Source organism: the organism of the source record quoted next, unplaced genomic scaffold (genome assembly GCF_019419815.1).
Source record: "Pyrus x bretschneideri cultivar Hongxiangsu unplaced genomic scaffold, Pyrus_bretschneideri_v1 Contig63, whole genome shotgun sequence".
Lineage (NCBI taxonomy): Eukaryota > Viridiplantae > Streptophyta > Magnoliopsida > Rosales > Rosaceae > Pyrus > Pyrus x bretschneideri.
The window spans coordinates 1604251-1628465 of record NW_025999802.1 but is presented as its reverse complement, the minus strand read 5'-3'; the positions used below and the strand labels follow the sequence as shown (position 1 = coordinate 1628465).

The 24215-nt window shown below is 35.7% G+C and overlaps 2 protein-coding genes across 2 annotated transcripts; both read right to left on the bottom strand.

Moving 5' to 3' along the window:
* Positions 1-8268: 8268 nt before the first annotated feature.
* Positions 8269-11560, bottom strand: LOC103947027 (homeobox-leucine zipper protein HOX3-like). The gene is made up of 4 exons (XM_009357868.3): positions 10921-11560; positions 10288-10475; positions 10090-10169; positions 8269-8721 (listed from the first exon to the last, which is right to left on the bottom strand). The coding sequence occupies exons 1-4, from the start codon at positions 11294-11296 to the stop codon at positions 8406-8408; spliced, it is 960 nt and encodes a 319-aa protein (XP_009356143.3). The 5' UTR covers positions 11297-11560; the 3' UTR covers positions 8269-8405.
* Positions 11561-14613: 3053 nt separating this feature from the next.
* LOC103931861 (ATP-dependent DNA helicase homolog RECG, chloroplastic) lies at positions 14614-23564 on the bottom strand. The gene is given in 22 exon segments (XM_048573045.1): positions 14614-14948; positions 15063-15124; positions 15218-15318; positions 15573-15839; positions 15841-16146; positions 16443-16526; positions 16849-17007; positions 17288-17431; positions 17530-17682; positions 17808-17879; positions 18203-18436; positions 18517-18606; positions 18845-18926; positions 19273-19436; positions 20070-20301; positions 20792-20904; positions 21005-21193; positions 21302-21559; positions 21708-21843; positions 21925-22007; positions 22547-22636; positions 22774-23564. Coding segments are annotated over 19 exon segments (2889 nt in total). The 5' UTR covers positions 22577-22636; positions 22774-23564; the 3' UTR covers positions 14614-14948; positions 15063-15124; positions 15218-15225.
* Positions 23565-24215: the final 651 nt, after the last annotated feature.

Below are 24215 nucleotides of genomic sequence, written 5' to 3'. Positions count from 1 at the left end.
TAGTAACTTTGGAGGGAGTATATATAGGCCGACAGAGAGAACAGAGTAGATAACGATACATACACGGGGGGCGTATATATGCAGATTTCTTTTTAAATTTCTTTTTAATTATAATAATAATTTGATTAAGAAAATTTAAATATTGTTATAATACAGGTGGATAGACGCAACTCGGTACATCAAGTTTTATAACACAAGTGGATTAACACTTGAAAAAAGAATTCTCCCATTTATCATAGGAAACATGATGTATTGGTCTGTATTTCAGGAAAAATCTCTTAGTGTGCCGGGAATACGGTCAAGTACGCAAAGTATCACAACACAATTGGTTGAATTATGTTTTTACTTCAAGTTTCCAACGAATTGTAATATTATACTTGGTGCACCAAGCCGTGTTCTTTGCACACTAAAAACTACCTCGTATTCTAGACACACAAGTATCTCTCCTCTTATTAGGGCCATGTTTAAAGCAGCGTGTCTTATCTCTATAATTTTGTTCGAACATTTTTTTTCTATTATACTTAAATAGATAGATTAAATGATCCCATTCAAATGTAGAGTACAAATTTAACAAACTAACATAAATGAAATACTTTTAATAAGTTATACTTGCATAGAGGATACCAGCCTCGTAACACATAACATTGATCGTGACAGGTAGGGTGCAATTCCTAATTAGCCTCTTATTCAAGTCCGAAAGAGATGGATAATAGTGATTTGCCACCAGTAGTCCTCCTTTTAAAAAAAAAAATATTTTTAATAAGTATATAAATGGATGGTTAAAGAGTAAAAATGGGATACTATACAAAACGATGTTGTATATAAAATGTGAAGAAAAAATGAATCAATATTATATCACTTCAAAATTGCAAGTCTTCTAGAACCAATACTATATTGCTTCTTAAAAAAAAGTGTGACCAACAAATGATTGTTAATCGTGGCAACTTTCTTTGTTAATATATGATTAAGTTTATCTATGGTGTTTAAATTACGAGTTTTGCTCGACCATCTCCCCAAAACTTTACATTTTATAATTGTCTGTTGATTTATTTTCAATGCATAAAAGCATCTTTTAACTTCCGACGTGCAGGTGATTTCAAGGCTTTCGCTATCTTAACCATATTATTTATGTTACGAGATTATTATTATTATTATTTAAATTCTTGCCAGTCGTCTAGTCTAATTTAAAAGAAGAAAAACCCTTTTAAAGTATTCTATATTTTTCAAAAAATACAGACAGGCAAGGGAGGCACACGCGTGTGGAAGCGTATACGGCGGAGGTGAGCGAGGTTGACCGTGAAATATGTGTTGTAGTTGGATCCGAGGGCATTGGGGCCGGCGGGAGACGGGAGGCGGGTGGCGAATGTGAAGGGTGGGTTAGGAATTGACCGCCTGACATGTTTAGGTTAACCCGACATGGGTTCGCACACGCGGCGGCATTCATGTGGTAGAGCTTCTTCAATGACGTGGACAACGTTATATCTTCTTTCCATATCTACTTTCTGGTTTCTTTGGTCCTGGTTCTGGTTGCTCTTTTCTTTCAAAGTAGAAGCGAAAGGTGTGTGAATAGAAAAAGTTCATCTAATTTACGAAAATGACTTGCACGAAATAGAGATGCAAAGTTACGATATTCCAAGTTAATCATGCGGCGATCGGTAAATAATTTAAAACGCAATGCCCTAGCAGCTTTACCCTTGGAACTGAACTTTAACCTAGCTAGGCAATAGTAAGATTCCGCACTTGTGGATTGCGGTTAAAGGCGACAAAATCTGGTCCGTTTCAAACAAAACTCAGAGAATCAATCAAAGCGATATCACAGTACCTTGGCAAGGACTTCGCAATTTTGATAAAAAATTGATTGTTTCCTATCAGATTAATTTTGACCATCACATCCTCAACATTTACCCAACGAAGTCCAATCGAGCTCATCCACTTAGCAAGAGCTTCTCGCACGTAATCATTCTACATCTCCTTCTCTTTCATCACGTGATCAAGTGTGTTTCTTTTGTCGAACACATGATTTGGTGTTGAAGCGTTTGTTATGATAACACTCCAACATCCGTTGGGCTAGCAGGTACTACCTTCCCTATTCAACATTTTTCTCTGTTCAAATTTGTGTTCTTGGGTCGAACCAGACCAAGCCATTCTATGATGAAAGAAAGAGGATCTTCAATATTTTATGTTAATTGTGATCGTGAGGAATTTTAGGGTGGGTAACCAGAGCCAAAAGGTGCCTACTTTTTCTTGACACGATACTGTATTTTCAGTCATGATATTTTAGGTACGTGAATGCGATTGATGCTTATCAATCATGAACTTCCCACCTTCTGTTATATTCCCTTCTCATCGACATATATACGATCATCCAAATCATTAGCTGATCAACCATTCACTTAATCTTACATTTTGGCCATTAATTATTCATCATCGTGTTAAATCGATTGATTAGCTAATGACAAAACTGGACTGACTAATCATTTTTGTAGCAGCATATATTAACAGGTCAATGCGAATATATAAGACCTTATAGATGTAGATGCTTCGCAGGGTCGTACCATACTAACTAAATAAAAAAAATATGGTATGCTTTAATTTAGCAGCCATACGAGGATTTCTTTTGTTGTGAAAAAGATGTGCATGCATGCATGCGTGAAATCTCTGGGTATAAGATCGTATTCCCATTGAACATTTTCCCTTCTTTATGATATTCTTTGGCGGTTGATGGTTGCATTTTTTATTTAAGAGCTCGTTTAAAAATGTTTTTAAAATGATTAAAAACATTTTCATGAAAGTGTTTTTGGAACTGATCCTTAGTAAAAATGCAAATGAATTATGAAAAGAAATAAAAATTAAAAAAAAAAAAAAAAAAAACACTTCCAAAAATAATTTCATCAAAAGTGCTTTCAATTATTCAAAAATACTTCCAAAATATGACATTAAAGAAAAAAATCCAACAATCATCCGCCACGTCATGTAGTATACAAAATATAGTCTAAAAACATGGTCTCCCTAACATTCTTCGTTTTTTTTTTTACTTTTCACTATCATATGGAAGAAAACTCAACTCAAGAATTAAGATAATATGAGCAGGTAGTTAGGTGATACTATTCACATACCTCTTTTTACTTCTCCTACATCCCTATTAATATTTCTCATTTGATTCTCTTCAATTCATTCAATATGTTGACTGAAAATTGAGAGGTGTGTGTGGAAAGTAAAAATGGGTGTGAATAGCACCACCCTTTAGTTAATAATAAAACTATTTTGACACAAAACTGACACTTTCTAATATATATAGCTGAGTCATGCCATTGAATGTGAGTCTCATTTTTATTGAACGACATGTTAATAATGTGTCCTAGCATTTTAATAAGTGCGACATTCACTGGCACACTATAATAAAGGTGAGCACTACCATTATATTTAGTCCTCATATGTATTAGATAATGTGTTAACAAGTGCATCAATTTTTTGTGTCCAAATTAATAGCTTCATTAGTTAGTAAGTAAATGATGAATCAAAGACCAACTATGAACTTTTCATAAAAGATCAAATGCAAAGTCATAAGGCCATCTTCAACCGAAGGGTCCAGAGGGCCGAAAATAGCCCGAAAACCGTTTTTAACCGAGGGCTTGTGGGCCCCATGGAATACGAAATGGCCAAAGGGCCAATCGGCTGGCCCAAGTCAGCCAACCCCGGGCTGGGCCAGAAATTCTAGCATTCCTAATTCTAGGCCAAATTTCAAATGCAACGGCTAGCTGACGTCAGCAAGCCATTGTTTTTTATTTTTACAATTTTTTTTCCTATAACTTCTATTTTACAAAATTTGTTTTATATTTTTTCTAAATTATATTTTTTTCCTATAATTTCTCTTTTACAAAATTTGTTTCATATATTTTTAAATTCTATTTTTTTCCTTTAACTTCCTAAGCCATTATACAACATTAAATTAAATTAAGTAACATGAAACAACATTAAATAACATTAACCAACATATGACTTCTATTTTACAAAATTTGTTTTATATTTAAGTTGTAGTTTTTAAATAATAAATTATGTTTGGCCCTTTGACCCTCGGTTAGAGACAGTTTTTTGTGACAGGGCTAAAACCATCCCTTTGGCCCTTGATTAGAGATGGAGGCAAATATGACTATGTATTGTTCATTAAAATATTAATATCTTGAAAGATCAGAAGATTAAAACGAGCCATCTGGCCAACCTACGGTTGGAGATGACCTAAAGCTATATATAATTTGAAAGCTCGAGAGTTCTATTATTAGGGCTAAAGAGAAGGGATGATTGAGATGTCAAGGGGGCCAAAGAGAAAGGCAATATCAATTTTTGCAGGGGTCTAAAAGACGAATGGATCGAAGTGGCTCTCTCTTTTGTGCAGTTAGGCGAACGTGTGAGTGAAAAAAAGTGAGCCTGTCGGGCCATTGGACCTCCCCCACAACCCATGTTAGCTCACGACTCATGACTCATCGCCATGCTGCTGGAGCCCCCAACCTCATCATCTTCCCTTTCCCGATGCCAACATGCATGCTCTTCTATTCAAGGACTTGTAATTGCTTACACAAATTACATCGTTAGTATAAACATTTTCGTTGCACCAAGGTTTGTTTTTAATAGAGCGACTTCAAGCCAACAAACTTTCCGTTTTGCGAGGGTAATGGGAAAGTCTATCGCATGCAGACTTATTCTTATTCTACAAAAAGACTGTTTCCACGACTTGAGTTTAAGCAAGTCTCTTTCTTAAGTACATATAAAATGGTCATTGTGATTATATATGGTCTTAAACTACCTTTAAGTTGTGGTCTTAAACTCATAATTTAGTGTAAAATGTGATCATATAGCTTGCATCATTTGACCCAAATGGATGGTGCATTGTCAATTTGACAATAATCACACTCCTTTCGCTGATACTTTTTCACTTTCTTGCCCTAAAGGGTGCAGATTTTAAACCCCACTAAAGTGATCTCGTACTTAAAAAGAAGCTTGCATCGCATGCCGCAACTTAATCAAGAATCTAGGACCATGCCTTGTATATATATCATTGTGGAGGTCGTTGTTTAGGCTTATCAAAACAATTAGTTTATATGGTAGGGTTTGTGACAACATATTTGCATTATTAACTTAAGATCGTGCTCAAAAGTACCTTAACGACGAAAATCTAATTGAGGTTTTCTTAGCCTCAATAAAATAAAGTTAAAATTAAAACTAATTAAAAAAAACATGCGTAACCCAATGAATTATGTACTATTAGAACTCGTTTGGAAGTGCTTTTAAAATAACTAAAAGCGCTTTTGGAGAAAATGTTTTTGAATTCCAAAAGCACTTGAAGTACTTCCCTGCAAGAAGCATCAGTTATGTGTATTTTGTAAGAAGTACTTCAAGTGTTTTTTATAAGAATTTACTTGCATTCTTACTAAGTATCATGGTTTCAAAATAATTTTACAAAAAACGTTTTGTCATTTTAAAAACACCGTCAAACGAACCTTCCATTTGTATTGTATTTTCCTTCTCTAACTATGCATGTGTGGCACGCAACCTGCCCGTGAAGGCATTCTTCTGCTTTTCGTTGGGCCTATTTCATATATATTCTTCTTCGTACTAAATTAGGTCAACCTTGATTGGCCCAATTTTTAGGTTTTTCAAGCAATTGCTGCCATTATTGAGCTCAGGCCACATTCCCAACCAATAATAAACATACAAAATGCGAATTAAGAAAAACCAACTTGCATTTCGTTTTTCACAATCCCACCTTTAATTGGATGATCATAACATAATTGTACTCTTAATGTACATATAATTAAACTTCAAATTAGCTCCAAATCCATATGTATCTTATTAGAGTATTACGTTAATATATAATATTGCAACGACGCCATTTACATGCATCGTAATGTGGACTGTTAAACTATAATTATCCGTTCCAACACGTGACTACAAGGTTGACTCAAATCTTGGGCCGTGATCAAGATAAAGATAGGGCTAATCAAGATTAATTATAATAATCATAACATAGATGTTAATGTAACAACAATAAAATTGTGAGCCAAGCCAAGTAGATTTCGTGATCGTGGAGTCGTTTTGTTAGGTTATAGTTTATTGAATGCATAGCCAACCATGTGAAAGGAACATTCTTTCGGATCAGTCGGTGTGTGTGACACAAACTCGCATTCGTCTCTGCCATTTGCTTCTGCAAATGTCCTTTCACATATATAATTTTTTTTTTACCCTAAATCCCTCCCAAAGAAGCATAACTTTCCAAAATACAGCTAAGAAAAAGAAACCATCTCTTGGAATTTTCCTGGTTTTATTAGGAAAAAGTTAAAATACGGGGAACATATTAAATGGGACTTGGAGACATGTTGAGTGTGCTGTTTGACAGATTATATATGTTTTTTTTATTTTAAACTAATCAGCGGGTGACAAATCCATGACAGTCCATTCTTTTAGGGGCTGGAAGACTTACTAAGGCATTTTAGTCTTTTTCTAATCATAATTGTGTGATTCACATGCACTAGGATTCAAACTCAAGACCAACTGTGTGACCATGTTGAATACGAGTCTAAAATTCGTTCCAATCTATTAGGCATCCGTGGTGGTTGGAAATGAACTTTGTGATTAAAATTTTCCGATAACTTGTCATGGCAGATAAATCCATGGCCGTCCATTTGGAATAAGGATCTACGTATCCATTGTGTGGCCCATGTGATATGTGCATGGTTTGGCAGCATATTCTAAATGTTGGGTTGGGAGGTGAAGGGAGGTTATATTACGTGCCTTAGATATAAAGTGATCATAAATTTATACGAGCTGAAACTTGAAAATACTTATCAGACAATCAAATGCTTTGAAGATGCTAAACTTTGCCCTACATAATCCCAATCTAAAGGACTGGATGGTACTCATCAGCCCCCATATTCTCGAATTTGTTTGGAATTATTTGTGTACAAGCCCCTAAATGTACCCTAAACCGATCTTTTTTCTTTTTCGAAATATAGTGATATATTTACACTAAAGGATGGAGGAATAAATTGGTTTAAATTCGTCATCAACAAGATTAGAACTAAACCGACCCTTTTTCTTTTCCTTTGAAACACAACGATATATTTAGACTAATTAATGGGTGAGAGAATAATTGGTCTCATCTCGCTGTCAACAAAAATTGAACCTCTACTGACCCTCATGTGTGGTTCTATATATTTCCAGTACTTTCTTTTGCTAGGTCATCTTTTGGTTCTGTAATTGTATAAGGTGTTAATGTTATGGAGGTGACTATTGCAAACTTAAATCAATATTCAGTTTAACTTACATTTTACAAGAACTTATCAAACTCTTAGTGGATCAATGGAGGTCACCAAACATATTTTTAGCAAGAAATGAGAAACCTTTATGGATCTGGGAGGATTATAACATGATTATCTTTGGGATGGGTGTGTGTCCTACACAAACAATTGACATGAAAACTGGTTGTCACGTATGGTCCTTGTCTCAGACAGGATCAAACACTGTTTCCTCATATTTTCTCAAGGAGGAAAGTGTTCCAGCATTTCCTATATATATATATATCTTACCTGTTCTTCCTCTGAGGTGATCCAATTCCATCAAGGTTTGTCTGATATTCTAATTTTCTTATTTTTAAAAAAAAAAATTAGTCTTTGTTTTCGAGCTCAGCAGCAGATTTCCCTAAAAAGTTTCATTTATTTTGTTCGGCATTACAGCCCATCGATTCCCTTAGCTGTTACAACTTAAGCCCAAATTTGTGGGCCTTGTTAAACTAAGCCCCAAAGTGTGGGCCTCTCATGTTATGGACATAAGGAAAGAATTAAATATTATCATGAAATGAATATCATAAAAGGATTTGTTATTTGCTCTGAAAAAAATCATCATCATGGGCTCTTCTTCTTTTAAAAATAAAAAGGAAAAAAGCGGTATTTTCTGTTATTTTTAGTGCTTCAATTCCTAAAAGAAAATTATACGAGGGTATACGATCTCTTCTTAAAAAGAAAGTAAGACTGTATACAATTGATGATTTCTCAACGTTCTCAAAACGCAGAAGCTTGTTGGCATGAAGTCACCATTTTTGCCTTGACTTGTCCACTTAAAGATTGTAGCATTTTTGAAAATCGGGTTCTTTGTCCATGGTTTCAAATCACTGCTGCGCAAAGTGGCAAACATGCCAGAACATCCGAAATATTTACGCAGATTCCCAAACGAAGTCAGTGTTCTGTGTCCCAACCCAAACACGTCCTATACTATATATAAACAAATCATTATATTAACATTAACATTATCTAATCTTAATTTCTTTTCACTATTCATTCCTTTGATATCGATGACGATCATGATCAAGTTCGTCAAATTACATACTGATTAAGATTAACTACACGCAGCCGCGATTAGAGGGCAGGCGTCGCCACTTTAGTGGACAAGGTTGGGGCAGCGGTGGCCGGGATATTATTAGTCTTGGTTGGCCCGCCGCCCCTGTCCCTGTCTGGAGTGGTGGTGGTGGTGACTCGCTCGCAACGAGGGCACATGGTGAGTGTGGATGCCGGAAGAGGGTCGCAACTGTGGGGGTAAAGCACGGTGGGCGGGCTGACTTTCATTGCCCTCAGCTCCTCCACCTCCCTTTGCAGCCGCCTGTTTTGTTCAGTCAGCGATCCGAACCATCTCTTCAGATACTCGCATTCCATCTCTGTTTGCTTCAGCTTGCTCCTACAACCTCACCGTCCATGTTAATTAATTTACTAATTAAAATATCAAAATTATATATTGTTTTAAAATAAAAAACCTGGAAAACTACGTGTACGCGTAAGTAAAAGATAACTCATATGTTATGACATACTTGAGTTACAAAACACTTGCAAACCTTTTAATAAGCACGTGTTTATGTATGTATGTGTGTGTATATGTAACTATATATACAATGAACTTCAGTTGAGCGATTCCTCAAATACTTCATATGTGTATGTGTACAAACGAACGTAAGTGGGGAGGAGGAATCATCACCTAAAGTGAGGATGAGAAATCGAACCCAACACCTAAAGTGTAAGGATAAATACTCTTAACTAACTAAGCTGTTAACCCCACTCCAAATTACTGAAGAATCCAAATGTTATCGAATTAAATATGTTTATATATTCAAATTGTTTACATCATTAAATTATGTAATACACGAACGTAGGTACGTTTTGAGCAAAATATGAGACGTGTGGTGGATGACATAGATGAAATCATAAATGCATGGCAACAAGTCCAAAGAGTAAAGACTACCAGGCAGCTAGAGTGAGTCATGAGTCAAAGAAATAAGCACTTATTAGAGTGATGGAACTGACGAGCACACGAGGCTATCAAACACCAGAAACATCCTCTTCTTCATCAATGCTCACTTCTTTATATCATCATTATGTTTGATTCTTAGGAACACGACTATTATTATCCTTCGAGTAATGTTACACTTATTTCATATTTGTATTATAGAAATATATATATATAATATATATATATATATATAAAGCATAGGTAGGGCCTACTAATACGCTTGAATCTCATCTCTAATAGAGAGATGGTAAAAATAATGATACAAATATTTAGTAAGAATAACATTTTTGTTATCTTCCTTCAAAATATCATAAATTTGAGTGTCTACTTTATCCACCTAATTGTAGTTGCCAATATTATTAGGGTTAATTATGTATATGTCACACTTAAGTTTTTGCCAAAAAAAAAGAAAAAAAATTCAATCATTTTCTTCCGAGGAATCTAAGAACAAGAATATTATGACATCTTTTAGCATAAAAAAGGAAAACTACACAAAAAAATCTTTAGCAAAATCCTACGAATACCCAGAGTTCGACATTTTATTACACACACATATACACATAGATATATATATATATATAGATAGATATGTATAGAATTAGATTCAAATGATAAAGGCATAAGTATAGTTTGTGAAAAGGACATAACGAGAGATATAAAAATCCCAACCACCAAGGAAACAAAAATTAATGGAAGGGCCAAAGAAAATAAAGTTCCAAGTCCATGAGGTGATGCTGGCAAGTTATTAGGGTACACACTTACCTGGCCCTACGATTTTGAAACCACACCTCGACCTGGCGTGGCCTCAGCTTCAACTGCATCGCCAACGCCTCTTTCTGTTTCTACAAAACATTCCAAAACTGTATTTATTATTTTGAACAAGATGAACATGTTTATTTTATTGATTAATATATGTTTAATTAGTTAAGATCACAGACTACTAATTATAATTAAGCTTACAGGGTTCAAGGTGTGGTTTTGTCTGAAGCTCTCTTCGAGAAGACGAGACTGTTCCTTGGTGAGACGAAGCTTCTTGCGGGGAGGACCCGATCCGTTGCTGCTTTCTTCTTCGTCTTCCATGCCCGCTGTCATCCATTCTTCTTGATCTCCTTGTAGTGATGGTATTTGGTTTATGTCCAAGTCTCTCACTGCAAAACCCAATTCACAATTTTTAAAGATTCTTTTATACCAACGATATCGAGGGAGGGGGATTAAACTTCAACTTGTAATGAATTTAATATATATGTACCAATAAAAACAGTTTTAAAACAAATATTAGCCACCAAACTTGTCTCCGTGAGACATGACAAAGAGAGAGTTTATTAGGGTTTGTTGGCGGTGGAAGTAAAAAGGAAAGGCATGCAAGATATCCGGGTAAAAGATCGTATCGTATATATGATCAGGATCAACCAAAAACAAAAAAATCGTATGTTTGATAAAAAATTTAAACAAAAAAAAGAAAATATTCATAGCTAATAATATGTTTCCAAATAATACACAAACATCAATCGATTAAGGCTAATTAATAGACTTTAAAAAAGAAAAATATGGTGCAGAAAAACGAAGGAAGAAAAGCTTCGGTGGGTTCATTACCAGATGAATTAGGAAAAGACGGGTACGAAGAGAAGCCAGGTACGGACATAGTCAACTCCAAGCTCGACGATCCCATCGCCGTCGGTAAAACCGCCATAGAAACCCTAGCTAGTGGCAGGTGTGAGATAGAAGATGAAGAATGAAGAGAAAGAAGAAAGGAGGACGAGAGAGAGAGAGAGAGAGAGAGAGAGAGAGGGGGGGGAAAGGGTAAAGTAAAAACAGGAAGAGACAGAGATGAAAACCACACAACTAGATGATGAAATAGAGAGAAAAAGTTAAAAGGTGTAAAGGTCAAATAAATAGTGGGGGGAGAGAGAGAGAGAGAGAGAGAGCAACAAATAAAAATGGTGGAAGGGCAAAGGAGTAAAAAGAACATAAAAGTACGGATGGGACGAGGATATATGTAGTTTGGGCTAGGGTTTTCTTGACTGTTGTCGTCGAGTCAAAGGGTCTGACCGTTCGGTTGCGAGGTGTCGGCCTGAAGAGAAACCAGTGTGGGAGAATAACCGGCAAGCTCTCCTGTTGAAGGCGATTACAAAAGAGAGGAGGTGTTGAATGGTGGTTGTCGGTTGAAAGGTCTGCTGGTGATGATTGGGAACGATGAGCTTGGTTCCTGAGCTTTCTTTCTTGATCTTGTCACACGAGAAGAACTTGCATAAAACAGATAAATCGATTAGATATCTAATTAATAATATTTTGTATTGTGCTGAAAATTCTATTGTTACGAATTTGATAATATACTCATTTCATATAAATTTTTTTCAAATACTTACAACATTTTCAATGACCCCCTGTACCCTTTAAGGGAAAAAGGATAACCTATTAAATTTAAAGCACCGACCCATCAACATGTATGAGGACAACGTACTTCATGATAAATGATTGAATCAGGGCCGTTGAGAGTTTGATCAACGATGCAGAGGAAAAAGGATGGCATGGGGTGGGGCACATTGGAATTTTTTGTTTTAAATTCTAATCTTTTTATTTAAAATATGCTTAAGGTGGGCATATATATTAATGGCACTGTGCTGTTACGTAGTGTTTGGATGATGGGAAAATTGAATGCTGCTCGAGTTATCTGATTTGCTGGCACAAAAGGAGTTGTAACGTTTATGCTCAAGAAGAAAATGGCATAATTCAGGGCAGGTATGGTATTTTGGAGCAGAGTCATTTATGAAGCAATTGAGCGTTGCTAATTTTCTGCAACCTTCTTAATTTTTAATGCCTCTGTAATTGCACCAATGACTTTAGAATAAATTTTCTGGTGTGGACTCTGGAGACCGTTTGGGGCTTTAATGCCTCTCTCTCTCTCTCTCTCTCTCTCTCTCTCTCTCTCTCTCTGCTGTGATGAGCTTATTGTTATACGACGTTTTGGTTCAGTAATACGTTATTTTAACAACCAAAAGAGATTTACATGATATTACATTATGAAATCGAGACGTCACTATTGCGGTGAACCTATTTCGTAGAAATCCTTTTTTTTTCCCCAATGGGACGTTATATGAATTCATGAGGTTCTACTACTAATTATTCATGGGTTGGAATTTGGAAACATGTTCTTGTTTTTCCAAATTGCATCAGAAGACTAGTCAGCAAAATTAAAATGAAGATCCTAATTATTGAGGAACAATTAATGGAAGATTTATCTAGGAATATGAAAAACTGAAATGTATAATCAGTAGATTTGACCAGGAATATCAATATACAATGTCCCAAATAATTGATCTCCTCCCTCCCTTTTTCGATAAAATTTTCTGTGTGCCAGAACACGGTTTAGTACATTAAATGTTATAATACAAGTGATTATAATTTTTTTTGCAAGTATCTAACCACTTGTATTATTACATTTGGTATATTGAGCCGTGTTTCTATCACACTGAAAAATCTCTCCCTCTTTTCACGTAGTGAAGAATTACAACCGGCCATTTGTGTTATAATGTATGTCAAAAACCAAACCAAACACTTGTGAGACACACCGACATTTCTATTGGTTAAAATCAGACAACTGGCGTGAAATTATCATGTTGTTAAACCCATCTAACATCATTAGTCATCTTACTTTACATGAATGCTAAAGTTTTGACAAATTATATATGATGTTTACAACGACTTTTACTGTGCACCCAAGTGCCACACTAATGCTCCTGAATTTTCTAATGTGCGACAACTCTTAATATTCTTTCACACGTTTGTTCACGTATTGTGAAATTCAAGTTAAATATGTGAATGATACATCATAAATTCTTAGTAAGTCAAGTTAAGAACATGTGATTATTGGGCTTCACGTGTGGTGCAAACTTAAGTTGATACATGAAGTTAAAGTTCCATCATGGAAAGGCAATTGGAGAAGTAGTCTTAGCCTTAGCCTATGTAAGATTTCTTAACTTTGTTCGTGAAACAACTCTCTACATCCTTATGAATACAACTAGATAGAAGAGTAGTTGATTACTTTTGCATTAAGTTGGAGAGTGACACATCAAATGAGGAGAAAGACAGGCACAAAAAATATATACTCGTTACACCTGAAATATTCTCATTGAAGTAATATTACGTGAAAAGACCGTCAAATCATCAGCCGCTGGCCTTAGTTCTGCTTCTCGTCGCATGCAGTCATTTGTGCACACAGCACGGCCTTCCCACGCCTTCATCGCTCTGTCATTGGGCATGTCCCGAATTCGATTTATTTTTCTTTCTTTTTATTTATTTGATTTTTCGGTCGTAAAGTCCTAACTTTTTAGTAGGAATTATTATATTTGTGAAGAGAAAAGAGAATTATTATTGCATATTTGGCAAAGGCGTGGGGGTGGGGGTGGGGGTGGAGGTCCACTTTGATCATTACGTGGAAGACAAGTCATGGAACATGGTGGCTGTGAACCCCACTTTAAAATGATTGGTAGGGAACCGTTTGGGACCCACTTGTCTGCTTGTCCCCCTCTCGTGAACTGCTGATTGGGCATTCCATCAAACATTACCGTGCCCTGTAATACCAGTGGATAACAGGTGGGTCCCTCCGTTAACCTTGTGGTTTCACACTCACTCGTGACGATGGTCGCACCATTACGTGATATCATCAACTAACTCAATAAAAATACTAAGAAGATTCTCGCAAAAGTAAGATTTTTCATACTCTTTGGCACACCATGTTTTGGATACAATAATTTATAATGTTGATACAAAAATTAACGTTAAACTATGAAGTAGTAGAGAATCCTCAACAATTTCGATGACTTCATTCTGATGTATACTCCTCGACAATTTCAAGAAACTATTTTTCTTTGCGAAAATCTCAAATGATAATGTAAAATTTCAAGTCGTCACAAAGCACTACGATATAATCATATTCTTTTTTTACTTTTACTTGCGTGTCATTGAAGAAAAAAGAAATATGGACCTTAAATATTTCTACACCGCATTTGTTCCAACAGAACGACAAAGATTTCATTTTCTACAAATGTTCGCATTGACTTTCTTCAATAATTTGTGTCAATATATTCGCAAGTCCTTTTCTGGGCAGGATGTTCAGCAGATAAAGAGAGCTTTACAAGGAAGCACGTGAGGAGCAGTCTTTCAATGAAAATTACTGAATTTCGTCGAAAAATCGTTACGTTCTAAAACAGAAATTCGTAGAGAAGATGAGTCGATTAAGGAAAAGAATCACCTAAACATGCGAAACCTAGGTAGAGATCAAAACGGTAACAGACGCAAAAACATAAAAATTACATAGCAGATTACACACTTTCTTTATACATCTTTGAGAATTCTTCGATTCAAGCAAGCGGATTGTTAGGATGCTGGCATATCAAATTATGTAAAAAAATGCCTACTAAACAGTGATTAACAATCTACTTCAATGGCAAAAAGCATGTTTGGATATGGCATTCCTTTTCGCTGGTGTGCAAAAATGGACATGTCTGCATATTCAGTGTTTGCTCTCCAAATTCGACCAGGGCAACGTTTTTCATGACTAGCCATTACCAGTTGCTCCCCTAACTCTACGTCACGACTTTGCTCCATTCAAAGGAGGCAACCTAAGAAATCGAGCAAACATCTTCAGCAAGACATCACTGTTCTTTGTGTACAAGTATTTCTAATCAAACTAATTCATATCACAAGTACAATCCTTAAGTTGGAGTTGGGATTACCGCTAAGGAAATCACGCAGAAGCATCAAGCTTGCAACAGATATGGTATACACGACATGGTTCCTGAAAGCAATCATACTATTACACAAAAAGGACAAGATGCCATCAATACAACCAATAGAATCTTGTATAGATTTGCAAGGTTTCAGATTTTACCACGACACTCAGTCACCCAGAATAGACAGCGGCTGTCTCATGCTAAGCTCTGCCTTAAGCAGCGGGAATTGCTCCAAATCATTAGAAGCACCTAACACTTTCTGCAAAAAGAATCACTGCACTGTGTTATACTACATGAACGAGAGCATCAACCAAACAGGAATTGCAGAGTCAACTATGCATTTGTACCATAGAAAATTAAACCTTAAACAGCAAGAAATTCTTGCACACGGATTAGTTGGATTAGTTTTATGTACTAATAGTCTAATAAATTGAAACGATGTAAAAGAATGGTAACCAAGAAATTATCACTGAATTTACATGATTAAAAGGGCACAACAGGAGTACTATTTACCAGAGCAGCAAGATGCGCTTCTTGTAAGATATTGCCATCTACTTCCAATCTTGCAATAGGAAACTCTGGAAGATGTCCTGACTGTTTCTTGCCAAGCAAGTTACCAGGTCCACGTAAAAGAAGGTCCATGTTTGCCAAATAAAAACCATCTGACGATTTCCCCAGGACCATCAGCCGAGTTAGACTACTGGAAGAAGATGCTAAAAGTATACATTTAGACTTTCTCACTCCTCGTCCAACTCGTCCTCTAAGTTGGTGTAACTGAGCCTATCCCAAATCTCTCAGCATTCATAACAACCATCATAGATGCATCCGGAACATCAACACCAATCTCAATTACTTGTGTGGAAAGCAGTATATCTGTTTCTCCAGATCTGAACTTTCTCAACGCTTCATCTTTCTCATCACTCTTCATCCTTCCATGCAATAATCCACAAGTGTAGCCCTGAAACCTATCAGATATAGCTTCAAAATCTGCCGCAGCAGCACGAAGTTGTGGCAGCTGTTCAGATTGTTCAATAACTGGATACACAAGATAGACTCTTCCTCCTTCTTTTAACTCGTCCAGCATCATCTGTTACAATGCTATATCATTTGCATCAGAAATAATAAAATCAAAAGGATAGAATTAGTAAAATCTTTCTATTCTAGTCTAACAAGAAAATAATATATCTGTCAAGCATCTTGTGAAGACGACCATGATCTCTTAACAGAATGATGAGCTCAGTGATGTTCTTCATTTTTTTTTTCAAATCCAAAACCTTTTCTGCACCAAATGGCTTTATTGTGTTTCAAATAAAAAAAAAAAAAATATATATATATATAAATACATATATATATATATTAGAGTCCTGTAACAAGGACAATCACCTCATAAACATCCTCAAATCCATTGTCATTTCCTTCAATGATGAATGTCTCAACTGGTATTCTTCCTGGAGGTAAGTCCGTTATCTGTTATTCAAAGAAAATAGAAACGAAAGAATCAACAAATACTCAACACAGGGTGTCAACCTATACAAATGCAGCGGCCACCAAGTAATTGTATATTTGTATACCTATTAACTTTTAAACTGAATATAGTTCCCTTTTAAACTAAATGTGGCACGAACACCTTGATTGCAATAAGAAATAATCTTAGATTGGCTTATTTCTTAAGAAAGTTCAAATTTTCACTGCAAACAAGACTTTAAGATTGGGCATCTCAATGTAATTTTTAAAGTTTAAATCACAGTCTTGAAGCCTGATATCCAAATGAGAAAAGAAAAATGCTTACCTGTGTCAATGACATATCCCCATATAAAGCAAGAGCAAGTGTTCTCGGGATAGGAGTAGCTGACATGGCAAGAACATGAGGAGCCATATGGTTGTCACCTTTTGAGGTCACATCTGAACTGGCGGCTACCATTCTAGAATTTATGGAGGTATAGTATAGCTGCAAGGATTAGTGCCTCAGTTAGCTCATCTTACAAAAAGAATTACAGTATAAAACGGAACCATTTCAAATTTCATGGAAACATCAAGAACAGCAAGCAGCATCCAAGGACATTCTAAAATGTTCACACAAAATGAACTCCTAGAACAATACCATCAAAATCTAATCATCCATATTGCATAAGGTCTAAATGAAACATTTTGCATACAGGACAAAAGTGGAGTACTACACCACCAGAGGACACAACTAGAACTACTTGGTTCAATTAGAAGCAAACAACCTTACTGTTAAACCGTCCTCTCTGGATCACACCAAAACGGTGTTGTTCATCCACCACTGCAATGCGTAATGCAAAGAATTCGATTTTGTCAGATATTAAACTGGTGGTTCCAACGACCATCGATATTTCTCCAGTCCTGAGACCCTGATACACACAATATCAATGTTAGTATCACTGCCAATAACTAGGATGCGTGAAACATTATACTTAACAAAACAAAAGAACTGGACATTAATCCATGCCTCAAGAATTATCCGTGATTGTTTTGATGGGGTTGAGCCTGTTAGTAAAGCAATTGAAGGTTTTCGTTCAACATCCTCCATATTTTCAAGCAATTTATTTAAGTGCTCGTAATGCTGGACTGCAAGCAACTCAGTTGGAACCATGAAAGCTGCCTTTACATGAAATGAATAAAAACAACCAGTTACCTTCGGTTAGTAACAAAGATCATAACTAATATTACATTACGAAAATGTAAATGAAATAAGCTCTGAAATGAAAACCTTTAAACAAGACCAACCTGATATCCAGAGCCAATAACCTCCATGCATGCTAGAAAAGCTACCACGGTTTTCCCACAACCAACATCACCCTGAAAATAAGTGTAACAATATTTATAAATCAAGAATGTCTCTTAGTTTTCAGGTACCTACTGCGCATGCCATGGTAATTAGGATGAAGAACAAGGGCGGCCAATTTGAAAAGAGCGAGGAAGAGAATTAGGGCAAATGTTTAGGCTTAAAACTGTATTCAACCAGATGCCAACAAAAATTTATCATGTTTTGTCCTCACTTTTTTTTATATACTGCAGGTGCTCTAGTTACATGACATGAATGTCAAAATCAGCATTAAAATACTGTTTCATATTGTAACAAATATGAACAATTGGATACATCCTGAACACAAGATTATAACCTGCAAAAGCCGATTCATAGGAACTGGTTGCCTTAGATCCCAGATGATTTCTGAAACGGCAGTGAGTTGACTAGGAGTAAGGGTATATGGAAGAGCTTTTGAAAACTTCTTGGTAAGAATGGACCATTCCTTCATATAAGCAGCACTTGATTCAGGTTTCCTGTACTTATCCAGCAATCCATCTTTCTCTATTTGTGTACCAAGACCTTCAAGCATTTGGTAAAGGCGCGCTAACTGACAGGCAATAACAACTAGGTCAGTTCAAACTTCAAATCCAAGAGAACAACTAATTAAGAAATTTTAGTCAACATCACCTGCAGGTAAAAGAACTCATCAAATATTAGCCTTTTCCGAGCCAAATCAGCTTCTTCCATACTCTTTGGTTCATGAATCCCCTTATACGCCTGTATTATTTGAGCAAAAAAGACAACAGCTCAAGTATTTCTGTATGCCAAAACAAGTTATTAAAAGAACAGCAAGGAGTAAATATAGCTAGGTCTTTAATAAATACAGGTAGACACTAAGACAAAGTGAGGCCAATCAAGATGCTAAGGTTCACAGGGGTATAAATGACCATAGTCAAAACTACGAATTTCAATTGCATATATGCTTGATAATAAGGACACAAGTGAAGTGTCTTACATCATGAAGGCCTAACAGCCCAAAGTCCTGAGTGATATTTTTAGGAATAGGATCAACATCGACAGCCAAAACTTGTGCAACTCTGGGACAAGTAAAAATAGCAAAGATTTAGTTTACTGGTCTTGGAGCAAGTTACAAAGAGATTACCTAATTAATACCATAGTTCAAATAATTCAAAACAGCTGCAAAGAACTAAGAAGTAACCCCCATGGGATGAATGGAGTAACGTTATTGCATAAATGATAAACACAAAATTAGATTTCTAATATTGAGAAACCAGCCACGCACCCAGAAACTGGGGTATGTTGTATAAAGAACTTAGAATAGGGGGGAAACTAAATTAGAATTGGAAACTATAACCCCGCTAAAGAGAGTGGTTATGTTATGATGTTAGAAATGAAGTTACATAAAAGGTCAGAGGCACAGACCTTGCAATGATGTCTCTCAAAACATTTGGATCTAAACCTCCTTTTGAAGGGTATATAGGATAAGGCCTCCCTTTTGCATGAAAAGACACTTCGTTTTCATCTTTAAGCACATCAATATTGTATTCTCTCATTTCATAGTGACCTTTGGCAGGCATTGTCCTTACCTATGTTAAAAGGCAACATGGTAAGTACAAGGCTCTAAATTAAGATAAAGATTCGAAAATGAATGATAAAATCTTAAGATAGCACTTGTACAGAATTTCATAAATCTATTCTGTTTACGCCCTAATGGTTTCAGCACATGAAAGGGTGAGCCAATTGAGGCAATTGCACATCCATTGTAACTAAAAGTGCTGCAAAGTGCACTAACCAGCGAGTGACCATAAACTTGTCAAAAGGTCTTTAAGGTAGTTCGCATGCAGGACTCTAATTTCTGATAACATTACAGGAATCTAAAGAGTAATCAGCAAACGCAGCAATGTGCTGGCTGATGGCTCCTTTATCTTTTCCTATACTAATAACGAAGACCAACAACAACAGGAGAGTTACACATAGATTCTGTCATCTTCCATCCAGTAGAAACTGGCTCTAAGTAATAGTTTATAGGTGCGCAAAAGGAATATGAATATTACTCTCTGGACTACATTCTTCTTGTGATTAACTATATATTTGAGCACCAAGTAACAGTCCAAATAATAATAATAATAACACAAAATATCAATGCATTCTAAACCAATAAAAACAAATTGAAGAGCAAGCAATTAGTCCAACAACAGAGAAAAAACCCATAAGCTTACCTTGCCACTAACACATACAAAGTCCCCCTCTTTATGCTTTCCCTCAACAAGTCTAAGAAAGGGTAGAGAAGTAAAACGAGCACCACGAAAAAATTTCTTCAGATGCAAAGAAATTGTCTTCTTTCTTCTACTATCAGCAGAATCATTCAAATGCTCAGTTGATTCATCGTCCATAATTTCGCAACCAACAACTACCTCAATAAATGAGAAAGAACTACTAGCTTTGATTCCCCTGTAAGAGAAGAGGTAAGATATCGATTTTAAACACAAAAACTTTACTGCAGATTGGCAACAAAAAGTGAGTGAATAAGTGGCTACATACACAAATAAATATAAATGCATGTAACATCTCTGGCGATGCTTTACCAGATATGAGATACAAAAGCACAATACTAGCAAATAATATGTCATGAAATGTTCTTCATTATGTCATTGAACTAGATATCCATTTATCTCGTACAGAAACAGATTAACATCACTTCATATGTCAAAACATCAAGGTGTCTGTCACCAAGTAAATTACATTCCCACTTGTGCCTCATTGTTTTTCGAAACATATTTGTTTCTCATTATTTCATGAACCATAACTATGAAACATACTAAAAACCTTAACAAGTAAGCTAACTTGGAATCTATCAGATTACACAAGTAGTGTCTTACCTCATCCAATTGATAAGGTTAGCACCAAAAATTCACTAGATATTTTGGAAAAAATTTAATACCTCGAACTTAATACCTTCCCAATGAAAATCAAGTATTGTCCATCATCAATTTTCATCTGAGCATTCTGTAAATCCGCATAGGTCCGAGGAAAGTGGTGAAGCAATTGCCGCAACTATATGGAAACAAAAGCAAAGCAATACAAACACAAGGCTTCTTTCAAATTCTCGATAAGAAGAGTAATGTGTCCCTTAACATAATTTCCTAAAACTCACTGTATGAAAGCCACAGTCTTCTAGCTGCCGACAGCGCTTCTTAGTTATTCCAGGTATGCAACTGATAGAACTGTCCAGGGAAAACTGAACAGACCCAGTATCATTTTGTGATTTAAGCAAAACCTTGTTAGAAGATTCCTCCACAGGAACTGTTTGATGTGAGTTTTCCTCAATAACCACAGTTGCGGACTGGAGAGATAAGGGCAACATTTAAGAATCTTCTCTTAATAAGGAATTTTTTACACTTGTATAAGCAGGATACATAAAATCCCATATTTCAAAAGATAATCTTCGTACCTGCTCTTCACACATAGTATCAGACAGAAATCCTTCACCACTTTGAGTTGACAAAAGCATCCTTTCACTGAAACTGGTGGTTCCATCATACAATTCCACCCGAGGGGAACTACCTAAAATGATTGATGGAAATCGTGCACACACCAAGGAGACATCAAATTCATCTATGACATCTCTAACATGCATACCGGACTGCTTTTCAGCTCTTTCATTCTCAATCAAATCATCAAGACTATCATAACCAACCAAAGCAGATACCTACAAGAAAAAGAAACAGAAGAATATGAAGAGCAAACTTACGCATTCCCTTAGTCAGGATCCATGCACATCAGAAAAAGTTACATCAATAACAGTACAACTTTTTGAGAATCAAACAATATCAAACTTGTATAGACACAAAACCTACCTTATTGAGCAACTTTGACCGATCTGAGATGCTTGCTATGCCAAAAATATCTACTTCCTCCAAATTATTTTTGACAAGACTATGCTTTGGACGAAAACATAATCTTGATACCGTTGAAAAGAGAAAATTACTGAACCTGCAAATCGAAATAGGCATGCCCACGTTATTACTTACATGCTGTCATAAGCAAAATCAAAATTGTATATAACTTCCAGACCTCATTTTTCTACCCAAAGCATTCCTATATCCCTTCTCAGCTTTGAAAGCTATGGCACTTCTCAATCCATTCCCGCTGAAGCACTGAAATGGAAACTCTTTGTCAATCATCATCTAAAAGATGTCGACTTTATCCCTGTGTTTTCAAATAGTTTTATAACATGTCAAAATAATTTACAACAACATAGCAATTACGCATTAGCCACTCCCAATCACTCTCATCCCGCATATGCTTGCGCTCTATTTTCCTCCTCAAACTCCACAACGCCGGACATGGACACTAGCATATTATCACATTCTATACGCTCAAAACTGCAGGCATTTTGTTTCTCGAGGGCCATTTTCCTGACTCTATGCAATATGCATTGTTATTCTGCAACTCTCACTCAAATCTAACGTGCTACCGAAAATTGTAAGTATATTGCAACTATTTCCTTCCGATAGTATTGAAGTTTGATGTGAATTCTCAACTCTCACACGGCACGATACAGAAACACGATTCGGGAAGTTCAAAACTTTAAAGCATCTTAGTAAGCAACTCTACCATATCTTACTTCGAAATCGAAAATTCTGCATAAAATTAAGGCTGTTGATGGGAGGAAATGAAAAAGTTAGACACTTACAGGTTGCACAGCTGAGACTGTGGGTGCCATGTGCAACAAGCAAGCTTACCCCAAGAACCGGACATCCCTAAACAGCAAAAACATCAAAACCTGCGCAGGATTGAGAAAACAGGTACACAAGAAGAATGCAAAGTGTCAAAACATGGAAAAATTAACCTCGGAAACAACATTCTTAACATTGACAAGGAACCAGACAACGTCAAATTTGTGATTTAACATTAAAATACCAGATTATAGCTCGGAACTGAAAGGAAAGTCTCTTTCTTTTTCTCTCTCTTCGTCTAGATATCTCTCACTCCCACGTCTGAGGATACTTTTCTCTGTTTTTCGATTTACTCCTTCAGAAAAGGCCGGGCCTTTACCGGCCCAGACAGATCCCCACGAAACCTGTTGGGCCTTTCTGAAAAGTTACAAGGACGAAAGTGAAAACCGAGTAAATACGGAAGCTATTAGTGCAATTTAGCCATTTTAGCGATTATAAATACAGTGAGCTGCTAGTTCTTTTAGCTAGGGTTTCGGCGGAGAGAGGGTGCAGCGTGGTTGCAGACGTTTGGGTTTAAGTTCATATCTTGCTTCTGCAATTTTTTATCAAGTTTGAATGAATCAAAGGGCTGAGGCAAAAGGGCAGAGCAATGAATCAATGGCTCTGATTTACTTGTAGGTTTTCTACAGGACCCCCTGCCATGGAAGCCCTGGAGATCAAGTCCTTCCACAGATTTTACTCTTCTGTGGGAGACGATGGCATCATAGTACGGGTTTTGTGCTTGAATGATGTGTTGGTTGTGGATCTGGAAATTTGGGACTCTCAAATCTTCCCTTCCCCGCCTCCTTCCCATTTTTCTCCTCTCACAAACCCGCCTCCAATCGCCATTACATTCCCCCAATCATCCCAAATTACATTTTTGTCCAAGTAACAAATTTTTTTAACAAATGATATTATTATACGTGGACATATAGGTAAATGACTGGTTGGTATTGCCGTGCTTTGAAAAAATATTATTTCTGCTGTGCCGTAAGAAGTAGTGAAATAAAGTAACATAATGGTAAATTTTTTTGTAAAAGTACTATTGAAAAAATAAAAAAATTTGTAGTATTATAATGTTTAATAAACTTTATGTAATGAAAAAAAATTGGTTTTTTTAAATTAGGTTTTGCAGCTTTGAGTTTTTTATTTTTTTTTATTCAAAATTATGAAAAAAAATTGAAGCTGAAACTTTACTAAACATTTATAACTACTTTTTTTATAATCATTTCAATACCAAATTAGAGCTAAATCTATAATAAACTAACAATAATATAGTTTAAATTATTCTTTGACAAAAATCAAACATAAGTGCTTTCATTTGATAAAGATAATAACTTCAAATTTTATGTGGTTTTTCAATTTTTCGTGGTTTATTTAATTGAAATTTTGAGAAATTTATTATTTTTTATAAAATTTAATTCATTAGTAAATATTTTATACAAAATTTTGATTCAATTATTTAATATTTGAAAAACTCAATAATTAATAATCAAATTTATTGGTCTTTTTAATTGAAATTCGAGAAATTTTAAGAATGCTTTTCGTTTAAATTTAGTAAAGCTCTCTATTTAACCTCAATAATCAAATGTATGGGAGATTATTCTTTGTAAGTTTGTTTTATTTTTATGCCTTTTCACGCTTTGT